The 26,797-nt window shown below is 43.8% G+C and overlaps 2 protein-coding genes across 2 annotated transcripts in view; one reads left to right on the top strand and one right to left on the bottom strand.

The window, feature by feature from the left end:
* Nucleotides 1-2,137: 2,137 nt before the first annotated feature.
* LOC311102993 (proton-coupled zinc antiporter SLC30A1-like) lies at nucleotides 2,138-4,359 on the bottom strand (the record flags this gene model as incomplete). The annotated part of the gene is made up of 2 exons (XM_084144492.1): nucleotides 2,138-2,991; nucleotides 3,789-4,359. The coding sequence occupies 2 exons, from the start codon at nucleotides 4,357-4,359 to the stop codon at nucleotides 2,138-2,140; spliced, it is 1,425 nt and encodes a 474-aa protein (XP_084000618.1).
* A 1,234-nt stretch (nucleotides 4,360-5,593) lies between these two features.
* LOC311102690 (ribosomal protein S6 kinase alpha-5-like) overlaps nucleotides 5,594-26,797 on the top strand; it is a 56,784-nt gene continuing 35,580 nt past the window's right edge. Inside the window, exons 1-7 of the mRNA XM_084144062.1 lie at nucleotides 5,594-5,809; nucleotides 20,692-20,763; nucleotides 21,001-21,219; nucleotides 22,049-22,164; nucleotides 24,368-24,469; nucleotides 26,174-26,257; nucleotides 26,602-26,705. Coding sequence (XP_084000188.1) covers nucleotides 5,740-5,809; nucleotides 20,692-20,763; nucleotides 21,001-21,219; nucleotides 22,049-22,164; nucleotides 24,368-24,469; nucleotides 26,174-26,257; nucleotides 26,602-26,705 — 767 coding nt within the window. The 5' untranslated portion in view covers nucleotides 5,594-5,739. The remainder of the gene's footprint in view (nucleotides 5,810-20,691; nucleotides 20,764-21,000; nucleotides 21,220-22,048; nucleotides 22,165-24,367; nucleotides 24,470-26,173; nucleotides 26,258-26,601; nucleotides 26,706-26,797) is intronic.

Here is a 26,797-nt window from a genome sequence, read left to right as displayed (position 1 = left end):
GAGGCTGGACTGAGGGCTTGTAGGCCCGTTGTAAGGCAGGTCCTCACCAGACGTCACCGGCAACAACGTCACCGATTGGCAAAAACCCACCGTCGCTGGACCAGACAGGACTGGCAAAAAGTGCTCTTCACTGACGAGTCGCGGTTTTGTCTCACCAGGGGTGATGGTCGGATTCGCGTTTATCGTCAAAGGAATGAGTGTTACACCGAGGCCTGTATTCTGGAGCGGGATCGATTTGGAGGTGAAGGGTCCGTCATGGTCTGGGGCGGTGTGTCACAGCATCATCGGACTGAGCTTGTTGTCATTGCAGGCAATCTCAACGCTGTGACACACCGTTACAGGGAAGACACCCTCCTCCCTCATGTGGTACCCTTCCTGCAGGCTCATCCTGACATGACCCTCCAGCATGACAATGCCTCCAGCCATACTGCTTGTTCTGTGCGTGATTTCCTGCAAGACAGGAATGTCAGTGTTCTGCCATGGCCAGCGAAGAGCCCGGATCTCAATCCCATTAAGCACGTCTGGGACCTGTTGGATCGGAGGGTGAGGGCTAGGGCCATTCCCCCAGAAATGTCCGGGAACTTGCAGGTGCCTTGGTGGAAGAGTGGGGTAACATCTCACAGCAAGAACTGGCAAATCTGGTGCAGTCCATGAGGAGGAGATGCACTGCAGTACTTAATGCAGCTGGTGGCCACACCAGATACTGACTGTTACTTTTGATTTTGACCCCCCCCCCTTTGTTCAGGGACACATATTATCAATTTCTGTTAGTCACATGTCTGTGGAACTTGGTCAGTTTATGTCTCAGTTGTTGAATCTTGTTATGGTCATACAAATATTTCCACATGTTAAGTTTGCTGAAAATAAACACAGTTGTCAGTGAGAGGACGTTTCTTTTTTTGCTGAGTTTATATTATTTATTTTTTGTTTTACCCCCCCTTTTCTCCCCAATTTCGTCATATCCAATTATGATCTTGTCTCATCGCTGCAACTCCCCAACTGGCTCGGGAGAGGTGAAGGTCGAGTCATGCGTCCTCCGAAACATGACCCACCAAACCGCGCTCCTTAACACCCGAGGACGTTTCTTTTTTTGCTGAGTTTACATCATTGGACAAAATGAAAGTCTTCTGTAGCCTTAGCAGACAAGCAAGACATAAAAGTATTTATATTGTCAGAAATATTTGTATAATTTTGACAATTATAGTTGATATGTGCTACAAATCATGAACGGTTCTGAAAAATGGAACGTTCAACATTTCACATAATTTTAATAATTTTGGTGAGAATGATAGGTGGGTGCTCTCACTAGTTACACTACAGTTTTTGAACACAGTGTGGCACTCTCCCTCTCTCTCTCTCTAAAGGGGCATGTTGGACCAATGCTTATAATAATAGCTTTTTTTTTGTAATAGAATGCTATGGAAAACATTATACTCAGTGGGCCACTATGGTGAATATGTCAAGTTGTGATCCTTAAACCTAGATAGAAACAGGTACAATTTGTACAGAACAGAGTTTAATATTTTACAAACTGTTGCTTAGCAAGTGTCAAAGTGATAACAGTATGAAGAAAAGAAGGAGATATTTGGTCCTTGCCTCGTGGGTTATACATGGGAGTTTGTGTGCGTGCGTGTGCATGTGTGCGTGCGTGTGCATGTGTGCGTGTGCGTGTGTGCATGCGTGTGTCAGACCCTGAGAACAGTTTACAGCAGTTTCTGACTCCTTACAGCTGAGACTGGTCTCTGTTTGTGTGTGTTGTTGTGAATACAGTGACCTCATTGTTGGCACAATTCTAAGAGTTGCATACTCAAGTTGTCTGCAAAGCCTATAGACACAATGGTAACTTACTATTCAATGACAAAAGCAGCTAAAGAGCTCATGAAGCCATGGCAGAGACTGTAATACTACTTGTTTTCTCAGCCTGCACCAACTGCTTCACATAGACACAGTAGGCAGAATATCCAGAGACTAGGAATGTAGTTGGATGAGTATCACGTACGATGCCTCCTGCTGTGGCATACATTATGCTATATCAATTTACATTAAACCTCTCGACATGTTTCAAGTTCCCAATGTATAAATACATAAATTGTCACACTGAGGATTCTGTCTCTGTATAAATGGCAGCCTTGGGGCTCTACGTGGCAGTTAGCTTGATGGTAGCTGCAGAGGGTGACTGTTGTATTGAGGTTGACTGAGAAGAAACAACCTCTTCTCCAACAGGTCCTCCTAGTGCTGTTCTGTCAAAGCTTCCACAGCACAGCTTCGGGGCACACTGCGTCCGACAGGACAGCTCACAGGCGTAAATATTAGATTCAAAGTTAACAGTAACAAACTCTGGTTGAACCGTCGTGGCATGGATACCCTCATCATGAAAGAGGCCTTTGATTCGCTTGGCCACATCCATGTAGTTAGCAGGGTCTAGGCATTTGATGTGTGCTGTGGCAATGATCCTGCTCCCTGCCAGCTGCCAGATGTGTAGGTCATGGACAGACAACACACCATCCAGACCCCTGAGCCTAGCCAGCAGCCGGTGCATGTCTATCTGTTTAGGAACAGTCTGTAGGAGGATGAGGGCTGACTCCTTCAGGAGAGGGAAGGTGGTATAGAGTAAGAAGCCCACCATGATGATGCAGAGTGTGGGGTCGAGGTAGAGCACCCAGCAAGGCCCAGTGAGGTGCACTGTAGTCTGGGTACTACTACCAAGCATGGTGACCAGTGTAGCATTGACATGTTGTTGGTGGTGGTCAGTGTAGTCGTGGCTGTTGTAGCATGGGTTGACACAGGTCTCTCCAGCATGGCAAGGCTGCCACACGTAGGTGAAGGTGAGAGCGTTGACCACAACGATGACAGAGCCGAGGGCATCACCCAGCACATGGAGGAAGACACCCTGCATGTTGAGCTGTGAAGCAGAGTCATGATGGCTCTCGTTCAACTCCTCCAGGGAGATGTCCTTCATGTGGACCTCAAGGTTGTCCTTACTGGGGATTTCTGTGGAGTATGGAACATAAAATACCTGATTTGTGATAACATTCCACTCCTTGTAACCCGTGTCATATGTTTGGCATATGCCAAACATATGACACGGGTTACAAGGAGTGGAATGTTAACACAAATAGACTGGTACCCAGGCTAAGCATAAGAATCCTGAATGATGAATAATATAGGCCTTTATACAAAGACCCTTTTATATTTTCACATTTATAGAGACCTACCCTCATTTTCCCTCTAACTATTAGGCTACCCTGTGCTCATCTACGAACAGATTAGGGCAGCAGATTAGACCAGCAGGTAGCCTAGCGGTTAAGAGTGTTAGGCCGGTAACCGAAAGGTTGCTGGTTTGAAAACCTGAGCTGGTGAAAAATCTGTCAATGTGCCCGTGAGCAAGGTGCTTAACCCTAATTGTTCCTGTAAGTCGCTCTGGATAAGCGTGTCTACTAAAAATGTAATAACAATTAATTAGCAGGATTGTTACCTCCTTGTTGGGTTTTCAACTAGCATGCTAGCAGTTACCATAGACTTCCAGTCATTGCGCTAACGCTAGTTTGCAACTTCCAATTCTTCAAATTGCATGCAGAGACATAAAAATGCCATCCACGAGTTCATCTGACTCTGGGCAAGTAGATAAATGGCTTCACTGCCAAAATCCTGAAGTATCACTTTAAACAATGGTATATTCATTTCCCTACACTAAACTTTGTGTTAATTGATGATCACAAAGAACATTACTCATATACCCTATAATTATCAGACTACCACAGAAGGAAAGGTAAATACAACAGACATACCTTGATCTCCTCCTGGACCTGCTCTGAGATCCCCTGTCTTCAGACTGCAATCAAACAGGATAGACCTACTGGTCTCATCTTCAATGGATTCTCTCCCTACTCCCTCGGATTTGTGAAGTTTGTTAATTCCATGACAGCCACCATGCGAGTGACCGTGTCCTGCGTGTCCGTGGAACAACAAAAGACCTAGCAAGTTTACAAGAAGTCCCGCAGCTCCAACTCCAATAACCACTCCGGGACTCTCAATCTCGTGAGGCACTGTGAACCGCTCGACTGCCTGAAGAATGATGGTAAAGCACAGGGCAGTCAGGAACACGGCGTTGACCAGAGCACCCATCACTTCTGCTCTGATCCAACCGAAAGTATTTTTACTCGTTGCTTGAGTTTTCTCAGAGAAGTGCACAGCAATCAGGGCCACAACCAGGGCTATGACATCCGACAGCATATGGAAAGAGTCTGACAGCATTGACAGGGAAGCAGTCATACGGCTGACAACAACCTCAACAATGAAAAACGCAAAAGTCATGGACATCATGCAGAGCAGTCGGAGACGATTTCGTTCCAAAGCCATTTTCACCGCAGCAATGCAACAGTCTAACAAAAAGTAGTCTAGTATCTCCAAAACCTTCTCGCCAGTAGTAGTAGTGGCAAACTCGTTGACCTGCGAACTAGCACCTTGGACAGCAACCAAAACGGTCGCCAGTGGCAACCTTCAGAGGGAACGGCTTGTTTCCCTCGCGCTCCATTGAGTAAATGGCATGCAACCATGTTCGTAACTATATGTTCTTAAATTTGATGTTTTGGTGGCTCTCGGGCAATTCAGAAAGCTGATGAAGGACCTTCTTACAGATGAATGTATTTGTTTTTTATGACCATGCTTTTCTTTTTGCTTGCATTTATATTTTCTGTAATTCATTTACATTTACATTTTAGTCATTTAACAGACGCTCTTATCCAGAGCGACTTACAGTTAGTGTTCGAACCCACAACCCTGGCGTTGCAAACGCCATGCTCTACCAACTGAGCTACACCGGACATGGCTCATCGGTAGACCTTGGTGTAAAGATAAAATAAAAATAAAAATGTTACACAACTGAAGTGGATTAGTGCTGTTTGCTGGGAGCTGATGCACCAAAAGAACGATCAATTTATTGCACTTTTTTTTTGCAGCATTATATGAAGTTTCAATTTGTTAGTTCGTATAAATCACAAATTACACAATTTATCTTATGCGCTTACTTAAGCTATTTGTTGATTATCAACATTTATTTTCATTTCACCACCACAAGGTGGTGGCAAAGGAGAAACATTTTTACAGAATGGCAACAGTGGCAGTTTATATTCTGGGAGCTGAGCTGAGTGTTTTGCATAGGCCTAAAATAAAACAAATATCATAGCCTAATCTTGATGCTGATTAATCATTCCATGAGTCTTAAGCCTGGCACAATGAGTGGCAGATCAAAGTCTCTGCTTCATTGGCAGGCATTTTCTTTCAACAGATCTACGAGAAATGTTTGAAATGCTGTTCTCTGCGCCTCTATATTTCCAGTTGGCGTTGCCCTCGTCTCGTGAAGAGGAGGACATAGATTTTCGCTGTCAAGTATCTGACCAATAAGGGGGCAGGAAGGAGGGCCTATCTGTCATTGATAGCAAAATGGGCCCAATCAGATGTTAATACTCCACATAGCAACCCCAATCACAGCTGCAGGGGGGCTTGGTCCTGAAGGTATAGTAGGGGTTACCCCCCTCCCCCCATCTAAGCTGTCTAGTTTGGACACATTTTTATCTTGCTTGACAAGCTAGGCAAATTTTTTCCCTCAAAGCTAGCTGGTCAACACCAAATTGCAGCCAGATATAGCTAGCTACATGTGATTCTGTAATTTCAATCTATCTAAGTAATGTTGATGGTTTGCTAGCCAGCAAGTTTATCTGTGGGCACATTTGGAATACAATGCCATCTTCGATGGAAGGATCTTCTAGAGAAGGTGAACTGTTTACTGTGAAACATGAGCTGAAAAATGGTAAGTTGTTTAGCTAGCTAGATAATAATGTAAGCTTAATTTAGCTAGCTACTAAATTTGTTGATGGTGATTAACGTTAGTTAGCTAAATAACCGGTTAACTAGTTAATGAAATGGCAACGGTTAGCTAACTTAGCTAGCTACAGACAGTAGCTACTCTGCCGTTGGGGTTTGCAAGTGCAGTCAGTCAAGTCCAAAAAAGGCAGGTAAAGTGTCAAGCTATGCAACTTGCTAAGCTAACTTGACGGTCGACATGCATGCTCATGTTGTTAAACTGTGATATTAGTCATCATTCAGTCGACAAAATGACAAGTACAAAACATCAAACATATGCTAAGGTTAGAAGTAGACCGAAGAGTGCTTGACAGGGGAGAGTGTTGGCTAATAGCTCATGTTAGTTAGCTAGCAGTTTGTGTAAGCCTGTTTTCCATTCGTGGCGGCTTGCTTATGGTACGGGGTAGTTACATAACAGTAGTAGGTAATATTCCTATTCGCATCTTGTGTTCCGCCATGGTGGTTGTTTTGTGCAACAGTCATTATGCCATGGATGTCAGGCGCGAGAACCTTGAGTGAGACCTGTCATCTGAGTGGCAGCTTCAGTTAGTTGTTGAATACACTTCCCTGTCTGTATTTAAAGTTTCCATTATCCCACCCCATCAAGTATTTTGGACGATGTAATCATTAATTGCAAGTTGAATAAGACCGTTTTCTGTAGCTACTAAGAATGTCATCTTTATTTGCTTAATGTGTTGTGATGTTAGTCTGATTATGCTGACCAATGCTTGACAGTGTAATTACTATTAATTGATAGTCATATCCATGATCCAACATCCAAATGAATACTTAATTCCAGCATTTTCCAAAGCTTGCCACTAGCTCACTTCACTAAGCATTGAGATCACAGCGACTGTAAAGTATAAAAAAACAGTGAAGGGCACCACAACACCAATGCATCCATCCTAGTAACACACGCGCACATACACTCCAATTAAACAAGATAAATGGAGGATGCGTCCCTGTGAGGTTCTCGAGGCACATCATTCTGTTTCCTCTAGATAGGAAGGTGGCCCCATTTCTGCCAAATATATATCTAGCTTTACGCTGCTAGCTCAATCTCAGCACTATGCAGCCTTAGCGTTATTGCTGAGCTGTTCCTTAGCAGAGCAGCAGTCCACACTGTGTTAGAGTGATGGGCGTGGGTTTATTAGGCTAAGGCTACATTCAGCCTTTCTGTCTGTCTGTCTCCTCTCTTCTCTCTCTCTCTCTCTCTCTCTCTCTCTGGCCTTAATGTGTTTGTGCACAAAGCATTAGTAGCCATCATTGTTGATATCTGCACGAAAAGTGTAGTGATCTATTCCAGGCTGTGCCTTAATGTAATATGCCCCTGTTCTAGATTAGAGGTCAGCTTGGTTGGTACCAATGCCATAGCCAGCAGGAAAAACACAGACAGAAGTTGTCATGCAGGAAGCCAGGAGGAATAATACATCAATAAAGTGTGTTTTCAAAAACAGGGGTTGTGAAGACAGATAAATAAATTGGCTAGCTGAAAATAGTATTGTTTTCGCTCGCAGCTGTGTCTGTTCTGCTTTAGATAGGAAGGACTGCTGTAGGGCAGGCGATTTAGCCTATTTTGTTACAATGTGCCCTGTCCTTGAATGTTGTTTTTCAGTCATTGTTTTAATGGGTGAAGTTGTATCACACATGCTCTATTCTCATACACTATGTGGCTTCCCAGTTTATAATTGACTGAGCACTGACCTCTGACCGTGCCTTTAATGATCATCATCAATTTGTGGATCATGTGTTTGTATGAGTAATGTACATGAGTGTTGATTTTAAGGATGGACCGAGGACTCAAGTCTCCACAAAGATACAGTGCCTTGCAAAAGTATTCAGACACCTTGGATTTCTTCAGTTTATTGTGTTAGAAAGTGGGATTAAAATTGATTTCATTGTAATTTTTTTGTGAACAATCTACACAGAAAATGATTTTAATGAATAAAAAATGCATAACTAAAATATAGTCGTTGCATAGATACACTACCAGTCAAAAGTTTGGACACACCTACTCATTTAAGGGATTTCCTTTATTTTTAAAATGTTTTACATTGTAGAATAATAGTGAAGACATCAAAACTATGAAATAACACATATGGAATCATGTAGTAACCAAAAAAGTGTTAAACAAATCAAAATATATTTGAGATTTGAGATTCTTCAAATAGCCACCCTTTGCCTTGATGACAGCTTTGCACACTCTTGGCATTCTCTCAACCAGCTTCATGAGATATTCACCTGGAATGCATTTCAATTAACAGGTGTGCCTCCTTTATAAGTTAATTTGTGGAATTTCTTTCCTTCTTAATGCATTTGAGCCAGTCAGTTGTGTTGTGACAAGGTAGGGGGGTATACAGAAGATAGCCCTATTTGGTAAAAGACCAAGTCCATATTATGGCAAGAACAGCTCAAATAAGCAAAAATAAACGACAGTCCATCATTACTTTAAGACATGAAGGTCAGTCAATACGGAACATTTCAATAACTTTTAAGTTTCTTCAAGTGCAGTCACAAAAACCATAAAGTGCTACGATGAAACTGGCTCTCATGAGGACCACCACAGGAATGGAAGACCCAGAGTTATCTCTGCTGCAGAGGATACGTTCATTAGAGTTACCAGCCTCAGAAATTGCAGCCCAAATAAATGCTTCACAGAGTTCAAGTAACAGACACATCTCAATATCAACTGTTCAGAGGAGACTGTGTGAATCAAGGCCTTCATGGTCGAATTGCTGCAAAGAAACCACTACTAAAGGACACCAATAAGAAGAAGACTTGCTTGAGCCAAGAAACACGTGCAATGGACCGGTGGAAATGTGTCCTTTGGTCTAGAGTCCAAATTTGAGATTTTTTGTTCCAACCGCTTGTCTTTGAGACGCGGTGTGGGTGAACGGATGATCTCTGCATGTGTATTTCACACCGTATATCATGGAGGAGGTGTTATGGTGTGGGGGGGGGGGGGCTTTGCTGGTGACACTGTCTGTGATATATTTAACCAGCATGGCTACCACAGCATTCTGCAGCGATACGCCATCCCATCTGGTTAGTGGGACTATCATTTGTTTTTCAACAGGACAATGACCCAACACTCCTCCAGGCGGTGTAAGGGCTATTTTACAAAGAAGGAGAGTGATGGAGAGTGATGGAGGCTGCATCAGATGACCTGGCCAGCACAATCCCCCGACCTCAACCCAAATGAGATGGTTTGGGATGAGTCGGACCACAGAGTGAAGGAAAAGCAGCCAACAAGTGCTCAGCATATGTGGGAACTCCTTCAAGACTGTTGGAAAAGTATTCCAGGTGAAGCTGGTTGAGAGAATGCCAAGAGTGTGCAAAGCTGTCATCATTTACATTTAAGTCATTTTGCAGACGCTCTTATCCAGAGCGACTTACAGTTAGTGAGTGCATATCTTATTTTTTTCATACTGGCCCCCTGTGGGAATTGAACCCACAACCCTGGCGTTGCAAACGCCATGCTCTACCAACTGAGCTACATCCCTGCTGGCCATTCTCTCCCCTACCCTGGATGACGCTGGGCCAATTGTGCGCTGCCCCATGGGTCTCCCGGTCATGGCCGGCTACGACAGAGCCTGGATTCGAACCAGGATCTCTAGTGGCACAGCTAGTACTGCAATGCAGTGCCTTAGACCACTGCGCCACTCGGGAGGCCTATCAAGGGTGGCTATTTGAAGAATCTCGAATATAAAATATATTTTGATTTGTTTAACACTTTTGAGATTCCTACATGATTGCATGTGTGTTATTTCATAGTTTTGATGTCTTCACAATTATTCTACAATATTGACATTTAAAAAAATAAATAAATAAAAACCCTTGAATGAGTAGGTGTGTCCAAACTTTTGACTGGTACTGTAAGTATTTAACCCCTTTGTTTAGGCAAGCCTAAATTAGTTCAGGAGGAAAATTTGGCTTAACAAATCACATAATAAGTTACATGGACTCAATGTGAAATAATAGGGGTTGACATGATTTTTGAATGACTTCTTCACGGTAGTCCATCGTATCCGATGATGACTTCCACTTCACAACGGTGAATTCTTTGGTGACTAGAGTCCAATCCGAGATCCACAAATGTTATTGCAGGTGGGGCATATGCAGTCTGTGTTGGAGGGGGCAGGCATGGTTGTATGTCTCCTGAGCAGTTTTTGCTGTTGCTTTGTGCTCCTCTCCTCCTCCCACCTCTGGACACCGCTCTGGCAGAGCTGCCGCCAGGTGGAACGGTCGGCAGCAGCATCCTCTAGGTCTGTGGGTTTGATGTTGCACTTCTTCAGCGACGTTTTAAGCTGTTCCTTGTAGCGCTTCATCTGCCCCCCTGCAGACCGCCGGGCATGATGTAGCTGGCCATACAGGATCTTCCACGGCAAGCGCTCCTGAGACATTCCAATGACATGCCCAAGCCAGCGCAGTTGGTGTTGGGTGACCATGGCATCCATACTCTTGCAGTTGGTCTTAGCAAGTATTTCTCTATGGGGCACACGGTCGCACCAGGTGATTCCCAAGATGCGCTGCAGGCATCTAATGTGGAATCGCTCAAGCTGCTTGTTGTGGCGACTCTTAAGTGACCCAGGCTTCACAGCTGTAAAGCAGTGTGGTAATAAGAACGACTTGATAGACGGCGACTTTGGTGTGGAGGTGGAGATCCCTGTTTTGGAAGACCCTGCGTCTGAGTTTCCCGAAGGCAGCTGATGCTAGCTTGATCCTATTTTGAATTTCGAGGTCGATTCTGATGCTATTGCTAGTGATTTGTGTTCAATGGTGAAGACAGGCATGGTAGGTGGAGGGCTGGATCTCCATTGGCAGACCACCTCTGTCTTGGTGGTGTTGATAGACAGCCATCCTACTATAGACCCTCACAGCCGCTCAAGGACGGACTGAAGGTCTTCTGGAGTGTGGGCCACGAGCACAGTCATCAGCCTACTGCAGCTCAAGAACCCATTCTGTCAAAACCTTGGTGGTTGCTTGGAGCCTCCTGATGTTGAATAGGTTTCCATCCAGCCTGAAGTCCACCGCAACCCCGCTGCTGTCCTCAAGCTCCTTGTGGAGAAGCTGGGTGACACATAGGAGGAAGATGTTAAAGAGTACAGGTGCCAGCACACACACCTGCCTCACACCGATGCTTACGCCAAAGGGCACTGACACCTGCCCTCCTATGGCCACCCGAGCTATCATCCCATCATGGAACTGGCAAAGGATGTTGGCAAATTTGTCTGGACAGTAGAATGCCCCACAGCAGTTTCCTGCTCACAGTGTCGAAGGCCATGAAAAGGTCCTGATGTTGTTCACAGCACTTCTCCTGGAGTTGCAGTGCCGTGAATATCATGTCAACTGTACTCCTGTTCTTTCTGAAGCCGTATTGTGACTCTGGCAGCAGTTCCTCTGTGATGATGTTCACCAGCCTGTGTAGCATCACCTTGTCCAGGACCTTGCCGCCAACAGCCAGAAGGGATATCCCCTGGCTGTTGCCGCAGATGGACTTGTCACCCTTGTTCTTATAGATAGTGACAATGTTTGCATCCCGCCACTGTTGGGGGGGGGGGGCGATCTCCCGGTCCCAAACCTCAGTGATGTACTGGTGGAGCGTTCTGGTGCAGAAATAACCTCCCTTCTTAAGTAGCTCTGTCGGGATGCTGTCAGCCCCAGGAGCCTTGTTGTTCTTGAGGGAATGGATAACGCCTCTTGGAAGGTTGGCGAATGGTTGAGGTCTTGAATGGGTGGACGGACAGGCAGTTCTTCCAGGATGGAGTGGTTTGTAGGAGAGTGCTGATTGAGTAGTGTTTCAAAGTGGTCAGCCCACCTCATCAGAATCTGGTTTTGGTCCTTCAAGAGAGTCAGACCATCATCTGTTTTCAGGGGTGTGATGGAGCGACTTCAAGGGCCATAGATAGCTTTAGTTGAGTTGTAGAAATGATGCATGTCGTTTTTGTCATCATAAATGTGGATTTCCTATGCCTTATTCATCCACCATTCGTTCTGCAGAGCACGCAAGGTTGTTTGCACTTCCTTACGTGATGCACGCCATTGCTGGCGGAGGGTAGCAGATGTGGGGCTGTTGAGAGTTGCCCTGTGGGCTTTGTGCATATTGTCCAGTAAGTTTGTGATGGTGTCAGCGTTCTCGTCGAAACAGTCCTGATGTTTCCTACCTCTGTAGCCAATGGAGTGGGCCGCTGCCTGATAGAGCACTGAGCTAATAGATGCCCGCTTCTGGTCCATGGGATCCTCTGCGCTCAGAAGAGGCTCAGTCTCCCTCAGCCTTTCAGCGAGAGAGCGACGGAACTCGTCCCTTACTGCAGCTTTCTCATGTCGGGTATAGTGCAGACACCTCTTACTGGACTTAGGCAGACATTGGGGGGGGACATATTCTCACCTGGAGTTTAGCCAGTATCATAAGGTGATCTGTCCAGCATTCTGCACCCCTCATGGCACGTGTCAGCAGGCTGTCATTAGTGTCAGAACGTCTCACTATGACGTAGTCGATCAGGTGCCAGTGTTTGGAGCGTGGGTACATCCATTATGTTTTATATTTGTTCTTCTGCTGGAACAAGGTCTTAGTGACAATGAGATCATGCTCGGCACATAGAGCTAGCAGTCTCATGCCGTTCTCATTGACCTGGCCAACACCATGCCTACCCAGCACTCTGCTCCAGATCCTGTTGTTCTGTCCCACCCTAGCGTTGAAGTCACCCAGCAGAAAGATCTTGTCATTGCTGGGGATGCGGTGAAGGGCCTCATCTAGTGACTGGTAGAAGCAGTCCTTTGCCTCATTTTCAGATGGTAACGTTGGTGCGTATGCACTGAGAAGAGTAGCATAACGCATCTTGGCTATGGGGATACGGAGAGACATGAGTCTTTCACTTATGCCGACAGGTTTTTCGGTGAGACTGGGTAAAAGGCTGTTCTTAATTGCCAGTCCCACACCTTGCTGATGTTGTCCACCCGGAGGGTAACCTTTCCAGAAGAAGGTGTTGCCTTCTCCCTCCTCTTTCAGGGAACCTTCATCCAGGAACCTGGTCTCACTCAGGGCAGCAATGTCAATGTTGTAGAGCCTTAGTTCTGCAGCAATCAGAGCTGTTCTCTGATGGGGTCTATCGCTATTATCGTCAGTGTCCAAAAGAGTTCTGATGTTCCATGTTGCCAGTTTCAGGGGAATTATTTTCTTTAGCATTTTTCGACCGCTGAGTGGAATTACTGATAGGTGCAGTTGCCTAACCAGGATGGAGTGAGTGGGTAATTTTTAGGCCACCTTTTCTAGGCCTCTCCCCAACTGGGGTGTGCAGTGTGGCTCCTAAATAGGGCTGCTCAGTCTCACAGGGGTCTGCCAAGAGCAGCTGCCACTCAAGTACCAACTGCTGGAGGCCGTAATAGTCCTGTGCCGCTGTCGTGCAGGGGTCTGAATTTTTAGGGCTCCCGGTGCATTCCCTCCTGCCCCCGTCACCAGACACCCCAACGCTGCCAGACTTTAGTCCGGTTTGTGGTTGATCACTTCACCGAGGTCAGAAGTGGATACCTGCGCAAAGGCTTTTATTTAAAGTGCCGCTGAGTGTGCGCAATCCCCAACAGCACTACTTCACTGTAGGAAGGTGGATTGCAGTGGCAAGGGGGGAAACCCAGGACGACCAGTATCTTCCTCAGTTGCAGGAGGCTGCCGGATCCCCAGTCTGTCGGCGTCCGCCTACCGCGCGCCTCCAGCACGCTGCTTTTCTCTCAGGGTGTGCTCCCCTAGCTTTTGTCGTACCAGACTAACCCACAAGGTAGCGGGACAGTGGTTGATGGCTGCCAGGACGTGTCCACACAGAGGTGGGCCTGTACAGACGCATATCTGGGGCCCACTGCTGTTCTGAGATCCACTGCCGGTTAGCCTGGAGTTTCAAGACAACCAGTTAACGTGTGCCGCCGTGAGCAGGCCCGACAGGAGTCTTGGTCACGGAGAGGCTTTGTACCGGCAAGGGGAGACATGTGCATGAAGCTGCTCCCCAATTCACCACAAGGGCTAGCCGGCAGCAGCGGGCTTTAAGCGATAGTATGCAAGCACGTGGTAAGCGGGCATGCAACTTACCTCTACCTAGGCACTACTGCATTAGACGCGTCACATGCACCCTGCGGTTGGCCCCTGACACACTTCCTCTGTCTCAACAACATCTGTAAGGTCCCTCAGTCATGTATTGAATTTCAAGCACAGATTCAACTACAAAGACCAGGGAGCTTTTCGAAAGTCTCATGAAGAAGGGCAGTGATTGGTAAATGTGTAACAATAACAAATCAGACAAAGAATATATCTTTAAGCATGGTCAAGTTAATAATTATGCTGTGGATTATATATTAAACCACCCAGACACATTAAAGATACAGTCATCCTTCTGAACTGAGCTGCAGGACAGGAAGGAAAGCGCTCAGGGATATTACCATGAGGCCATTGGTGATTTTAAATCAGCTACAGAGTTCAATGTCTGTGATGGTAGAAAACTGAGGATGGATCAACAACATCAGTGACTCCACAATAATGACCTAAATGAAAATAATAAAATGATGCACAATAAAATACTCCAAAACGTGCATCTTGTATGCAACAAGGCACCAAGGTAATACTGCAAAAAAACACAGCACTTTTTGGCTTAAAAGCAAAGCCTTATGTTTAGTGCAAATCCAACACAACACATCACTAACTGCCTCCTTACAGTGCCTTCAGAAAGTATTCACACCCCTTGACTTTTTCCACATTTTGTTGTTACAAAGTGGGATTAAGATGGATTTTAATTGTCTTTATTTGTCAACGATTGTCAAGTGGAAGACAAATTATATTAGATAACTATTCTGATTAGATAAGTATTCAACTCCGGAACATTCACTGTCTTCTTCTTGGTAACCAAATCCTGTGTAGATTTGGCCTTGGGTTTAAGTTTATTGTCCTGCTGAAAGGTGAATTTATCACCCAGTGTCTGGTGGAACGCAGACTGAACCAGATTTTTATCTAGGATTTTGCCTGTGCTTAGCTCTATTCTGTTTCTTTTTATCCTAAAAAACTCCCCAGTCCATAACGATTATAAGCATACCCATAACATAATGCAGCCACCACTGTGCTTGAAAATATGGAGAGTGGTACTCAGTGACGTGTTGAATTAGATTTGCCCCAAACATAGCAGTTTGTATTCAGGACCAAAAGTGAATTGCTTTGCCACGCTTTTTCAGTATTACTTTAATGCCTTGTTGCAAATAGGATGCAAGTTTTGGAATATATGTATTCTGTACAGGCTTCCTGACTTTGTTGTCCTTAAGCCATTTTGCCACAACTTTGGAAGTATGCTTGGGGTCATTGTCCATTTAGAAGACCCATTTGCGACCAAGCTTTAACTTCCTGACTGATGTCTTGAGATGTTGCTTCAATATATCCACATAATTTTCCTTCCTCATGATGCCATCTATTTTGTGAAGTGCACCAGTCCCTCCTGCAGCAAAGCACCCCCACAGCATGATGCTGCTACCCCCGTGCTTCACGGTTGGGATGGTGTTCTTCGGCTTGCAAGCAACCCCCTTTTTCCTCCAAACATAACGATGGTCATTATGGCCAAACAGTTCTATTTTTGTTTCATCAGACCAGAGGATATTTCTGCAAAAAATACGATCTTTGTCTCCATGTGCAGTTGCAAACCATAGTCTGGTTTTTCTATGGCGGTTTTGGAGCAGTGGCTTCTTCCTTGCTGAGCGGCCTTTCAGGTTATGTCGATATAGGACTCGTTTTACTGTGGATATAGATACTTTTGTACCTGTTTCCTCCAGCATCATCACAAGGTCCTTTGCTGTTGTTCTGGGATTGATTTGCACTTTTCGCACCAAAGTACGTTCATCTCTAGGAGACCGAACGCGTCTCCTTCCTGAGCGGTATGACGGCTGCGTTGTCCCATGGTGTTTATACTTGCGTAGTATTGTTTGTACAGATGAGTGGTACCTTCAGGCATTTGGAAATTCCTCCCAAGGATGAACTAGACTTGTGGAGGTCTACCGTTTTTCTTCTGAGGTCTTGGCTGATTTCTTTTGATTTTCCCATGATGTCAAGCAAAGAGGCACTGAGTTTGAAGGTAGGCCTTTAAATACATCCACAGGTATACCTCTAATTGACTCAAATTATGTCAATTAGCCTATCAGAAGCATCTAAAGCCATGACATCATTTTCTGGAATTTTCCAAGCTATTTAAAGGCAATGTCAACTTAGTGTATGTAAACTTCTGACCCACTAGAATTGTGATACAGTGAAATAATCTGTCTGTAAACAATTGTTGGAAAAATTACTTGTGTCATGCACAAAGTAGATGTCCTAACCGACTTGCCAAAACTATAGTTTGTTACCAAGAAATTTGTGGAGTGGTTGAAAAACGAGTTTTAATGACTCCAACCTAAGTGTATGTAAACTTCCGACTTCAACTGTATGTTAGTACAGCTGAAAACTGTTGTGCTGATTTTAAAGAAGCAATAAAACTGGCCTTTTTGAGACTAGTTGATTATCTGGAGCATCAGCAATTGTGGGTTCAATTACAGGCTCAAAATGGCCAGAAACAAATAACTTTCTTCATAAAAGTTTTAATATTGTAGTGGACAAAGATGAGAAGAACATTGGTGCGGTCAAATAGACTGTGTATGCAACTCGATATTCAGATTTCATGCAAAAATATATAATATTCCGTATTTATTGTCATTTGTTTTAGCATAATTATTATTGTATATCATTATTTTTTTATTATTATAGGCCTATTTTAAGATTCTAAACCAGTTCTTTAAATATGCAAAAAAGTGTTTTTGTTTCATTTTGTTGAGACGTTTTCTTTGCCAAATTAAGTTCCAACTGTAATGTTTGCCACCATATAATAGAATTACCGGTAGGCCTACTATAGGTCTACTCGCACTCAAACCATGAAAAGGAAAAACCAAAGAGGGCGAGATGCAAAACTTAATTTAATGCTGCAATATAATAACCTGTTGGTATTTTCTCTATAAACAATGACTTGACTTACTTTTGATATTACCCTAATAAAGGTAAGAAACGTTTGAGAATGTTTTGGTGTGGTATGGCTATTATTAGGCTTACATGTAGTTACGGCAGCTCTATGAAGGCAGTGCGCACCAGTGCGCCAACTGACTCCAACAGGTGAGAAAGAATGGTTTAGGTCTGGGCTATTCAACTATAGCCCCTGCTATACTGTGGATGGAGAGTTACCTGGATAACAGAACACAGAGGGTGTTCTTTAATGGAAGCCTCTCCAACATAATCCAGGTAATCAGACATTTCCCAGGGCAGCAGTCTAGACCCCTTTTTTAGTTTTTTTTCAATCTTTACTAATGACCTGCCACTGGCTCTGAGTAAAGCCTGTGTGTCTATGTATGCTTATGTCTCTGTTTGCCTTGGCAGCAGCTAATAGGGATATAATATATATATATATATATATATATACAGTGGGGGGAAAAAGTATTTAGTCAGCCACCAATTGTGCAAGTTCTCCCATTTAAAAAGATGAGAGAGGCCTGTAATTTTCATCATAGGTACACGTCAACTATGACAGACAAAATGAGAAAAAAATTCCAGAAAATCACATTTTAGGATTTTTAATGAATTTATTTGCAAATTATGTTGGAAAATAAGTATTTGGTCAATAACAAAAGTTTCTCAATACTTTGTTATATACCCTTTGTTGGCAATGACACAGGTCAAACATTTTCTGTAAGTCTTCACAAGGTTTTCACACACTGTTGCTGGTATTTTGGCCCATTCCTCCATGCAGATCTCCCCTAGAGCAGTGATGTTTTGGGGCTGTCGCTGGGCAACACGGACTTTCAACTCCCTCCAAAGATTTTCTATGGGGTTGAGATCTGGAGACTGGCTTGGCCACTCCAGGACCTTGAAATGCTTCTTACGAAGCCACTCCTTCGTTGCCCGGGCGGTGTGTTTGGGATCATTGTCATGCTGAAAGACCCAGCCACGTTTCATCTTCAATGCCTTTGCTGATGGAAGGAGGTTTTCACTCAAAATCTCATGATACATGGCCCAATTCATTCTTTCCTTTACACGGATCAGTCGTCCTGGTCCCTTTGCAGAAAAACAGCCCCAAAGCATGATGTTTCCACCCCCATGCTTCACAGTAGGTATGGTGTTCTTTGGATGCAACTCAGGATTCTTTGTCCTCCAAACACGACGAGTTGAGTTTTTACCAAAAAGTTATATTTTGGTTTCATCTGACAATATTACATTCTCCCAATCCTCTTCTGGATCATCCAAATGCACTCTAGCAAACTTCAGACGGGCCTGGACATGTACTGGCTTAATCAGGGGGACACGTCTGGCACTGCAGGATTTGAGTCCCTGGCGACGTAGTGTGTTACTGATGGTAGGCTTTGTTACTTTGGTCCCAGCTCTCTGCAGGTCATTCACTAGGTCCCCCCGTGTCGTTCTGGAATTTTTGCTCACCGTTCTTGTGATCATTTTGACCCCACGGGGTGAGATCTTGCGTGGAGCCCCAGATCGAGGGAGATTATCAGTGGTCTTGTATGTCTTCCATTTCCTAATAATTGCTCCCACAGTTGATTTCTTCAAACCAAGCTGCTTACCTATTGCAGATTCAGTCTTCCCAGCCTGGTGCAGGTCTACAATTTTGTTTCTGGTGTCCTTTGACAGCTCTTTGGTCTTGGCCATAGTGGAGTTTGGAGTGTGACTGTTTGAGGTTGTGGACAGGTGTATTTTATACTGATAACAAGTTCAAACAGGTGCCATTAATACAGGTAACGAGTGGAGGACAGAGGAGCCTCTTAAAGAAGAAGTTACAGGTCTGTGAGAGCCAGAAATCTTGCTTGTTTGTAGGTGACCAAATACTTATTTTCCACCATAATTTGCAAATAAATTCATAAAAAATCCTACAATGTGATTTTCTGGATTCTTTTTTCTCAATTTGTCTGTCATAGTTGACGTGTACCTATGATGAAAATTACAGGCCTCTCTCATCTTTTTAAGTGGGAGAACTTGCACAATTGGTGGCTGACTAAATACTTTTTTCCCCCACTGTATATATATATATATATATATATATATATTCTTACTGGGGCCAGATGTAAAAAAAAAAGGTGAATTGCAAGGGGGCATGAGATTTTCCACATGCGATTATTCTTTGGAAGAACTGTATGAATAAAAATGCAACGCACAACCACCAATAAAGCACTTTTCTTAAAATGTTAAATGTTGCTAAAAGTAATTAGGAAAGAAGTGGAGGGCGCTCAACCAATGTGAGTCGAAGTGCAACCCAAAAATCGGATTTAAAAATAATATTTGATAATCATTGAAACGCTCATTCACCATTTAAAATTTTTTATTTAAGCAAATATTATAAGCTTCTTAAAAGTAATTTGAAAATCATCTGAAAACTGAGCATCTCAATAAATAATACAAAGATATGTCAAGTCAGGTAATGCCAAATTCCAGTCTGAAGGAAGCATGCTTTGAATTAATTTCAATTTTTTTGTCACACTCTCTTCTATCGAGTCCGTGTAAGCTAATATTTTGTAGCTTAAACAGTTCAAACACTAGAGGCAAATTCATATGAAGAAAAAATCATCAGCATAGGCGCTAAAAACCGCTAGAAACCACACTAAAGACAACCAAAATAGTGGATTTTGGCCGGGATTTGTTTGCAGATCTTTTATTCATGTTCAGAATTGATCAAAGGGCCAGTCTAACTTAATAAACGGGCCGGATCTGGCTCGCGTGCCGCCAGTTGAATAGCCCTGGTTTAGGCCTACCGGAGTTACTCCTTTAATCTAACAATATAATGCTTATCTTTATAAAAAAAATATTCTGATCGAAAAACGTTGCATTAGTCTCCTTCTGTACAGCAGTAGTAGCCTTTATGATAGAGACATGACAAGGAAAACATGGCGCCGGCATATCTCTGTTTCCCTTGGTCTCTCTAGGGCTAGGCCTAAGCTTCTCTTCCTTTCAATATTTCTCTTTTAAGATATTACTATCATACAGTGGTAGAGCAATACCCTGATGCATTTGCACTTAAATCTCTGACAGCTGAACCGTGAGGTGGACAATTCTTTTTTTAGGAAAGTAAAAACCAATAAATCAATGGTCTGTAAAGTTTTGAATATGCTACACAACAAAACACATTTTTTTTTTGTTATTTGATATAGCATAGGCAGTTTACGGACATGTAACTGTGGGTAATTTGGCCAATACCGCTAGTTTATTGATGGCGCTGGCAGCACTGTCAGAGGTTTCTCTCTCTCTCTCTTTCTACTCTTGGATCCGAACCGGCATGGGTCTCATTTTCCACGCGCCTTTTCGTAACGGGTCTGACTCCTCAGGTCCATTCGGAATGGGTCTCTGTTTAAACAAACAAAAATATATATATAAATATATATTTATGCATATTGGGTTGGGTGGAAAGCCATGGATCCATTTCGTAACTGTTCCAACTTTTTGGACCCGTGAAGACCTCTACTTCAGACCTTAATGTCAATCCCTAATAGGCATACTTATTATGCCCTCTCTCTTTCTCAAGGCGCCCCCTTTTTCATGTGTCAGCCTAGGCCAGGCCTAAATACTGCTTTCAGAGTTGTGTTTACTGCCGTAACGCACGTTAACATGACATTTCGCAGAACAACTCAATAATGCACAGTCCTAGTTTCTTTGGGATGAACAATTTTGTTGTTGTTGTTGTTGATTAAGGCCAGTGGTACAGGCCTACAGCCGTATGTGTGTATTTGTAAGCATTTGTGATACTTTCTTATTTATAATCTAAGGATCTCACCATCTTTGTCTTCTCACAGCCAACCTGACCGGCCACGTAGAGAGGGTGGGAATCGAGAACTTTGAGCTGCTAAAGGTGCTGGGAACTGGAGGTCAGTGGCAGTTCTAAAACCCAATCCAATTTTGGGAATTTGTCATAGATTAAAAAAAGGTACATTCATTTTATCTCGCACGGGGGCGATGGGCGGGTGGTTTTGTACATTTGAGACCTTTCCATGGGTCCTTCTAAAGTATGAACTTCGCCCATCCGGTCCTCCAGTTGAGATAAAACAAATCCACTGAAAGATTTTGGCTGCTGAGTTTTAATGTTTTTCTTGCTTCTATGTCAGCCTATGGCAAGGTGTTCCTGGTGCGCAAAGTGAGCGGTCACGATGCAGGGCAACTATACGCCATGAAGGTGTTGAAGAAGGCCACAATAGTACAGAAGGCCAAGACAGCAGAACACACACGCACAGAGAGACAGGTTCTGGAGCACATCAGACAATCACCGTTCCTCGTCACCCTCCACTACGCCTTCCAGACGGACACCAAGCTGCACCTCATACTAGGTCTGGATCTCTCGCTCTCCTCTTTCTGTCTCTGTCTCTCTCTCTGTCCCTTTCTCCTCTTCATACTCTCTCTTCTATTCCTCTCTCACTGTCTTTTTACAGAAAGTTGTTATTTTTCAATGAAGACATGAATATGAAGTTGGCTACATGAAGTAAGAATATCAAGTAGCAGAAAGCAAGATTGTTATGAAAGAAATGCAGCATTTTTTGTGAGCCTTCACCTGCCTTAAGGTGTCAGCATGCTTCAGTTCGGCTGGCGGCTAGCCGAAGTCGGCTAGGCGAACCAAACGAGTGTTCTCGCACACTCCCTTAAAAGACCTTCGCTTGAAAAATGAAAAAAAGTAGCCAGTATACACTTTTCAAAATAGTCAGAATTAATCTAAGATAACTCAAGAAATCTGTCATTCATTTTAACGTTTTTACAGAGGAGATCTTAGTCGTGCAATTTTACATCTAACTAAGATGTTTGGTGCAGTATTTCTCTCTTTGAATAACAACAAAGACTTTATTAAAGAATCCTTACTGTTGACCAATCACCGACGAAGGGGCGTAGACTTCGGCTACCGACTTCGGATTGCCTCAACAAAAAAATGTGTGTGCCCGCACAACCGAAAAAACCCTTACTGAAGTCCAAAACGTCACAAAATGTCGTCATAATATATGCACAAACTCTTCGGAACTGTTTCTGCTGGGAAGCATGCGGACGCCTTTACAGTGAACTGGACTCACCCATTGGACTCTGGAATTATACTAGCTATGTTTAAATCAAATATCCAGCCAGTCAAGACAACCACGATTGTTCATAGCTGTTTCTTCATTATTATAACAGATTATGTGAACGGTGGGGAGCTCTTCACACACCTGGTGCAGAGGGTTCGGTTCAAAGAGCAGGAGGTATCTCTGTACAGTGGAGAGATAGTCCTGGCGCTGGAGCACCTACACACGGTGAGTGTCTATAGACTTACTCCTCTTTCAGTTTTGTCATTCCTGTACTTAATCATTGAGGTACAATAGTTTGAGTTTTAGCCTAAATGCAATTGCAGTAAATGGTGCAGTTTTCTAGATATCATTAATCATCGTGTGTCATCTCAACTGCCATACTTTAAGGGTCCGTTTCCCGGAAACAGATTAAGCTAAGAACTTATTTCAATGGAGAGTCTACATGCTTTTTAGTCCAGGACTAGGACTATGTTTAAACTGGCCCTAAAATTCTTTCTGGATCAATCTCTGGCTGCTGATTCTGCAATGTTGTCGCAGTCCGAGCCTATTGGCTGACTGTTTTCCAGCTGGGGATAGTCCTGAAGCGTTGTAATTGTCTGAGATTATCCCCAGCTGGAAAACAATATCATATTTTCCCCAACTCCAGTCCTCCACTACCCCCAACTCCTTTCCTCCAGTACCCCCAACTCCTTTCCTCCAGTACCCCCAACTCCTTTCCTCCAGTACCCCCAACTCCTTTCCTCCAGTACCCGCAACGCCAGTCCTCCAGTACCCGCAACGCCAGTCCTCCAGTACCCGCAACGCCAGTCTTCCAGTACCCCCAACGCCAATCCTCCAGTACCCCAACAGGTGTGCTTGTCTGGGGCTACAACAAAAATGTGTACTGTTTGGGGTACTCGAGGACTGGCGTTGGGTAACACTGGTCTACAGAGACCTGGACCTAATTTATAACCGTTGCGTAAAACACAAAATATCTAAAAAATATTTAGATTTATGAACTTGGCGCACACAATACATATGTTTCCAGTTATAAATCAGACCTGTTGTAAAACTGTGCACGAGTGAACGAGCATGACATTTTTACATTTACATTTTTGTCATTTAGCAGACGCTCTTATCCAGAGCGACTTACAGTTAGTGAGTGCATACATTTTTCATACTGGCCCCCCGTGGGAAAGGAACCCACAACCCTGGCGTTGCAAGCGCCATGCTCTACCAACTGAGCTACAGGGGACCTACTCCGCCTGAAAAACACCCATCATTCACCTTTTATGGTGACGATAATACTTAGGAGGTATTGGAATTAGGCCAACCCAGTATATCTGAAGGAAATGGCAATGACGAACTTGATCAAATGTCTTTGGAGAATGTTTTCTTTTGCAGTGACATTTGACCATTTCTGAAAAACAATTGCAAATAGTTTGTTTGAATTCAATAATGTTTTGCATTTACTTTCTCCCGAATCTAAATATGCTGCACTGCCCGAGAATTCTGACACATTGTCTACTCTGAAAAAAATGAAAACTACAGGAGGCTTACTTACAGTGGTAGCCTACACACTTCAATTCAACTATTCACCTGTTCTACTGCATGCAAAAACTTTTAAATTAGCCTATCTAATAGGCCCAATTAAATGAGAGATGTGCATGGTAATTTGTTGAATGACTACTTGGGGAATATGAACACATCATGGCCAGAAAAGGTGCAATGGTTATGATAATGTATTATGTTTATAAATTAAATATTGTATAGGCTGCTCGAGAAATGTGACATTACAGTGTTCAGACGTAGCCTACAAACGTCAATGGAAAAGGCTGTTCTACCGTTAAACTGCACTTCAGATCGGATCACATTGAGCAAAATACTTGAAATACCGGTATCTTATCTATTTACAACTGTGAAGTGGGTACAATTAAATGAGAGATGGGAGGAATGGTAGCCTATCCTAACTTGTTGTAGGCCTATAGGCTATTTCACCAGTATGAAACTATCACAGTCAGAAAAGGTGAGGAATTTATTCTGCAATGATCATGGAAAGGAAATAAATAATCGGAAATAGATTTCTAATTATTTTAGAATGCAAAGAGAATAGATTTTCTCTCTTCTCACTAACAGCAAATGATTGTGTCTTGTTATTATATTTAGCTACCAGTTTGTTATGAATATGTCATTATACATTCCCCATTTGCACAAGGCTACTAGGCTACTTTTGCCTTCTTGCAATGCAATACTTCAACCACTAGAAACTGTGCGTACGCATCATGGTCTAAAGTTAGCGGGAGGATAAACACAAAAAGTCCCGTTTTTATAAATGCCAACTTTTGCGTGAAAATTGGCGCGGACATGTTTTGGGGCATATTTTTGTGCGTAGGGCAACTTTTTATAAATGAAGCCCCTGAAGCCATGTAATTGTCTGAATGTTTTCTAGCTGGGGATAGTCTACAGAGACCTGAAGCTGGAGAACATCCTCATGGACTCCAGCGGGCACATAGTGCTCACAGACTTTGGCCTCAGCAAAGAGTTTGATGAGGTATGTAATTACAGATGTATGGAGCGAGAGGCCAACATCGTACATCCATATGATCATTATCACACAGAGGAGTCTTTTGCTGGTGCATTCACACTGGTGACGCATCCCACGCAGTCAACGGAGGTATGTGTGTTTTTAGACCGTGTTTGATGTGTGTTGTTTAGCGCAATTAGGCTCATGCAACCTGACGCGCCTACCCTCCAGGCTTCCCACCCTCCTACCCTCCAGGCTTCCCACCCTCCTACCCTCCATGCTTCCCACCCTCAAACCCTCCAGGCTTCCTACCCTCCAGGATTCCTACCCTCCATGCTTCCCACCCTCCTACCCTCCAGGATTCCTACCCTCCATGCTTCCCACCCTCCAGGCTTCCCACCCTCCAGGCTTCCTACCCTCCAGGCTTCCCACCCTCCTACCCTCCATGCTTCCCACCCTCCTACCCTCCAGGCTTCCCACCCTCCTACCCTCCAGGATTCCTACCCTCCATGCTTCCCACCCTCCAGGCTTCCCACCCTCCTACCCTCCAGGCTTCCTACCCTCCAGGCTTCCCACCCTCCTACCCTCCATGCTTCCCACCCTCCTACCCTCCAGTCCGCTGCGTTGCTTAGTGTGAATGCACCCTTATCTTTAAAAAAACTAGTTTTTAAAAAGTTACGCAATGCCCTTGGCAGACTTTTCTTCTCTCTTCTACTAATGGATGAGTGTTTATCCTATCAAAGAGACCAGACCACCCAGTATCTGGCTGCATGTTTCTGTCTGGCTGTTTGGGACAGAGGTTCTGTTTTATGTCCAGTCCTCTTGAGGAGATGTAATGCAGCCGGTGGTTATGCGCTGGGTGCGTTCCAAATGGCACACTATTTCCCATATAGTGCACTACTTTTGACCAGGGCCCATTGGGCTCTGGTCAAAAGTAGTGCACTATATAGGGAATAGGGTGCCATTTGGGAGGCAACCATTCTGTCTGATCGTTATGTCGTGTATACACATTCTGTCTGATCGTTATGTCGTGTATACACATTCTGTCTGATCGTTATGTCGTGTGTAGACATTCTGTCTGATCGTTATGTCGTGTATACACATTCTGTCTGATCGTTATGTCGTGTATACACATTCTGTCTGATCGTTATGTCGTGTGTAGACATTCTGTCTGATCGTTATGTCGTGTATACACATTCTGTCTGATCGTTATGTCGTGTATACACATTCTGTCTGATCGTTATGTCGTGTATACACATTCTGTCTGATCGTTATGTCGTGTATACACATTCTGTCTGATCGTTATGTCGTGTGTAGACATTCTGTCTGATCGTTATGTCGTGTGTAGACATTCTGTCTGATCGTTATGTCGTGTATACACATTCTGTCTGATCGTTATGTCGTGTATACACATTCTGTCTGATCGTTATGTCGTGTATACACATTATGTCTGATCGTTATGTCGTGTATACACATTCTGTCTGATCGTTATGTCGTGTATACATATTCTGTCTGATCCTTATGAGAGCCAGGTTATATGCTTGATAAGTTATTCTCCACAACAATGATCTCTGTTCTACCTGAATTGATCAAATGTGTCCTAGTTTCAAGCTTCCTTCCTGTCAATCCCGGTGTGTTTCAACATGTCAGTGATGAGAAACGACAAATAAATAAAAAATCTCTCATCTTGGTCTGTTATTTGTCTTACTTTGACTGTTTGTTGTTTTCCAGTTGGAGAGAGCTTACTCTGTCTGTGGCACCATTGAGTACATGGCCCCAGAGATCGCAGAGGGAGGAGCGGCTGGCCATGACATGGTAATTTATCATTTAGAACCCCCCCCCCCCCCCCCCCCCCCCCCCAAGTTGACTTGTTATGTTGTACTGTTCTTGACCCAAATGCACAAGGTACACAGACATAATCATATGTCTAGCCCACTAATAACTGGGTGTAGTCTGCTGCACGCCTGTGAAGGCTGCCTCTGGTGTCTGGGGTGCTGTTCCAAGCTGCCGACATTGCATCATTTGCGCAACGCGTCTGCAATGTAGGCAGTCTGGAACGCCACCTTTGTCATATTGTATGTTGGCCTATATCATGTTCTGTATATTATAATAATAATACAAAACTTTATTCGTCCATTGCATATGTACCTGTGTTCCAGGCTGTAGACTGGTGGAGCCTTGGAGTATTAATGTATGAACTTATGACAGGCGGATCACCATTCACTGTCGATGGAGACCAGAACTCTCACACAGATATCGCCAAGTAAGCATTCCCCCAGATCTATTGCCTAACATCTCCTAACATGTAGACTCCAGAAAGCATTACTGCTGCATGAGCAATAGCAATTAGGGATC

Source organism: Coregonus lavaretus (genome assembly GCF_964263955.1).
Source record: "Coregonus lavaretus genome assembly, chromosome: 27".
Lineage (NCBI taxonomy): Eukaryota > Metazoa > Chordata > Actinopteri > Salmoniformes > Salmonidae > Coregonus > Coregonus lavaretus.
Note: the sequence above shows the minus strand (reverse complement) of the source record. Positions and strands in the feature narration are given on the sequence as shown.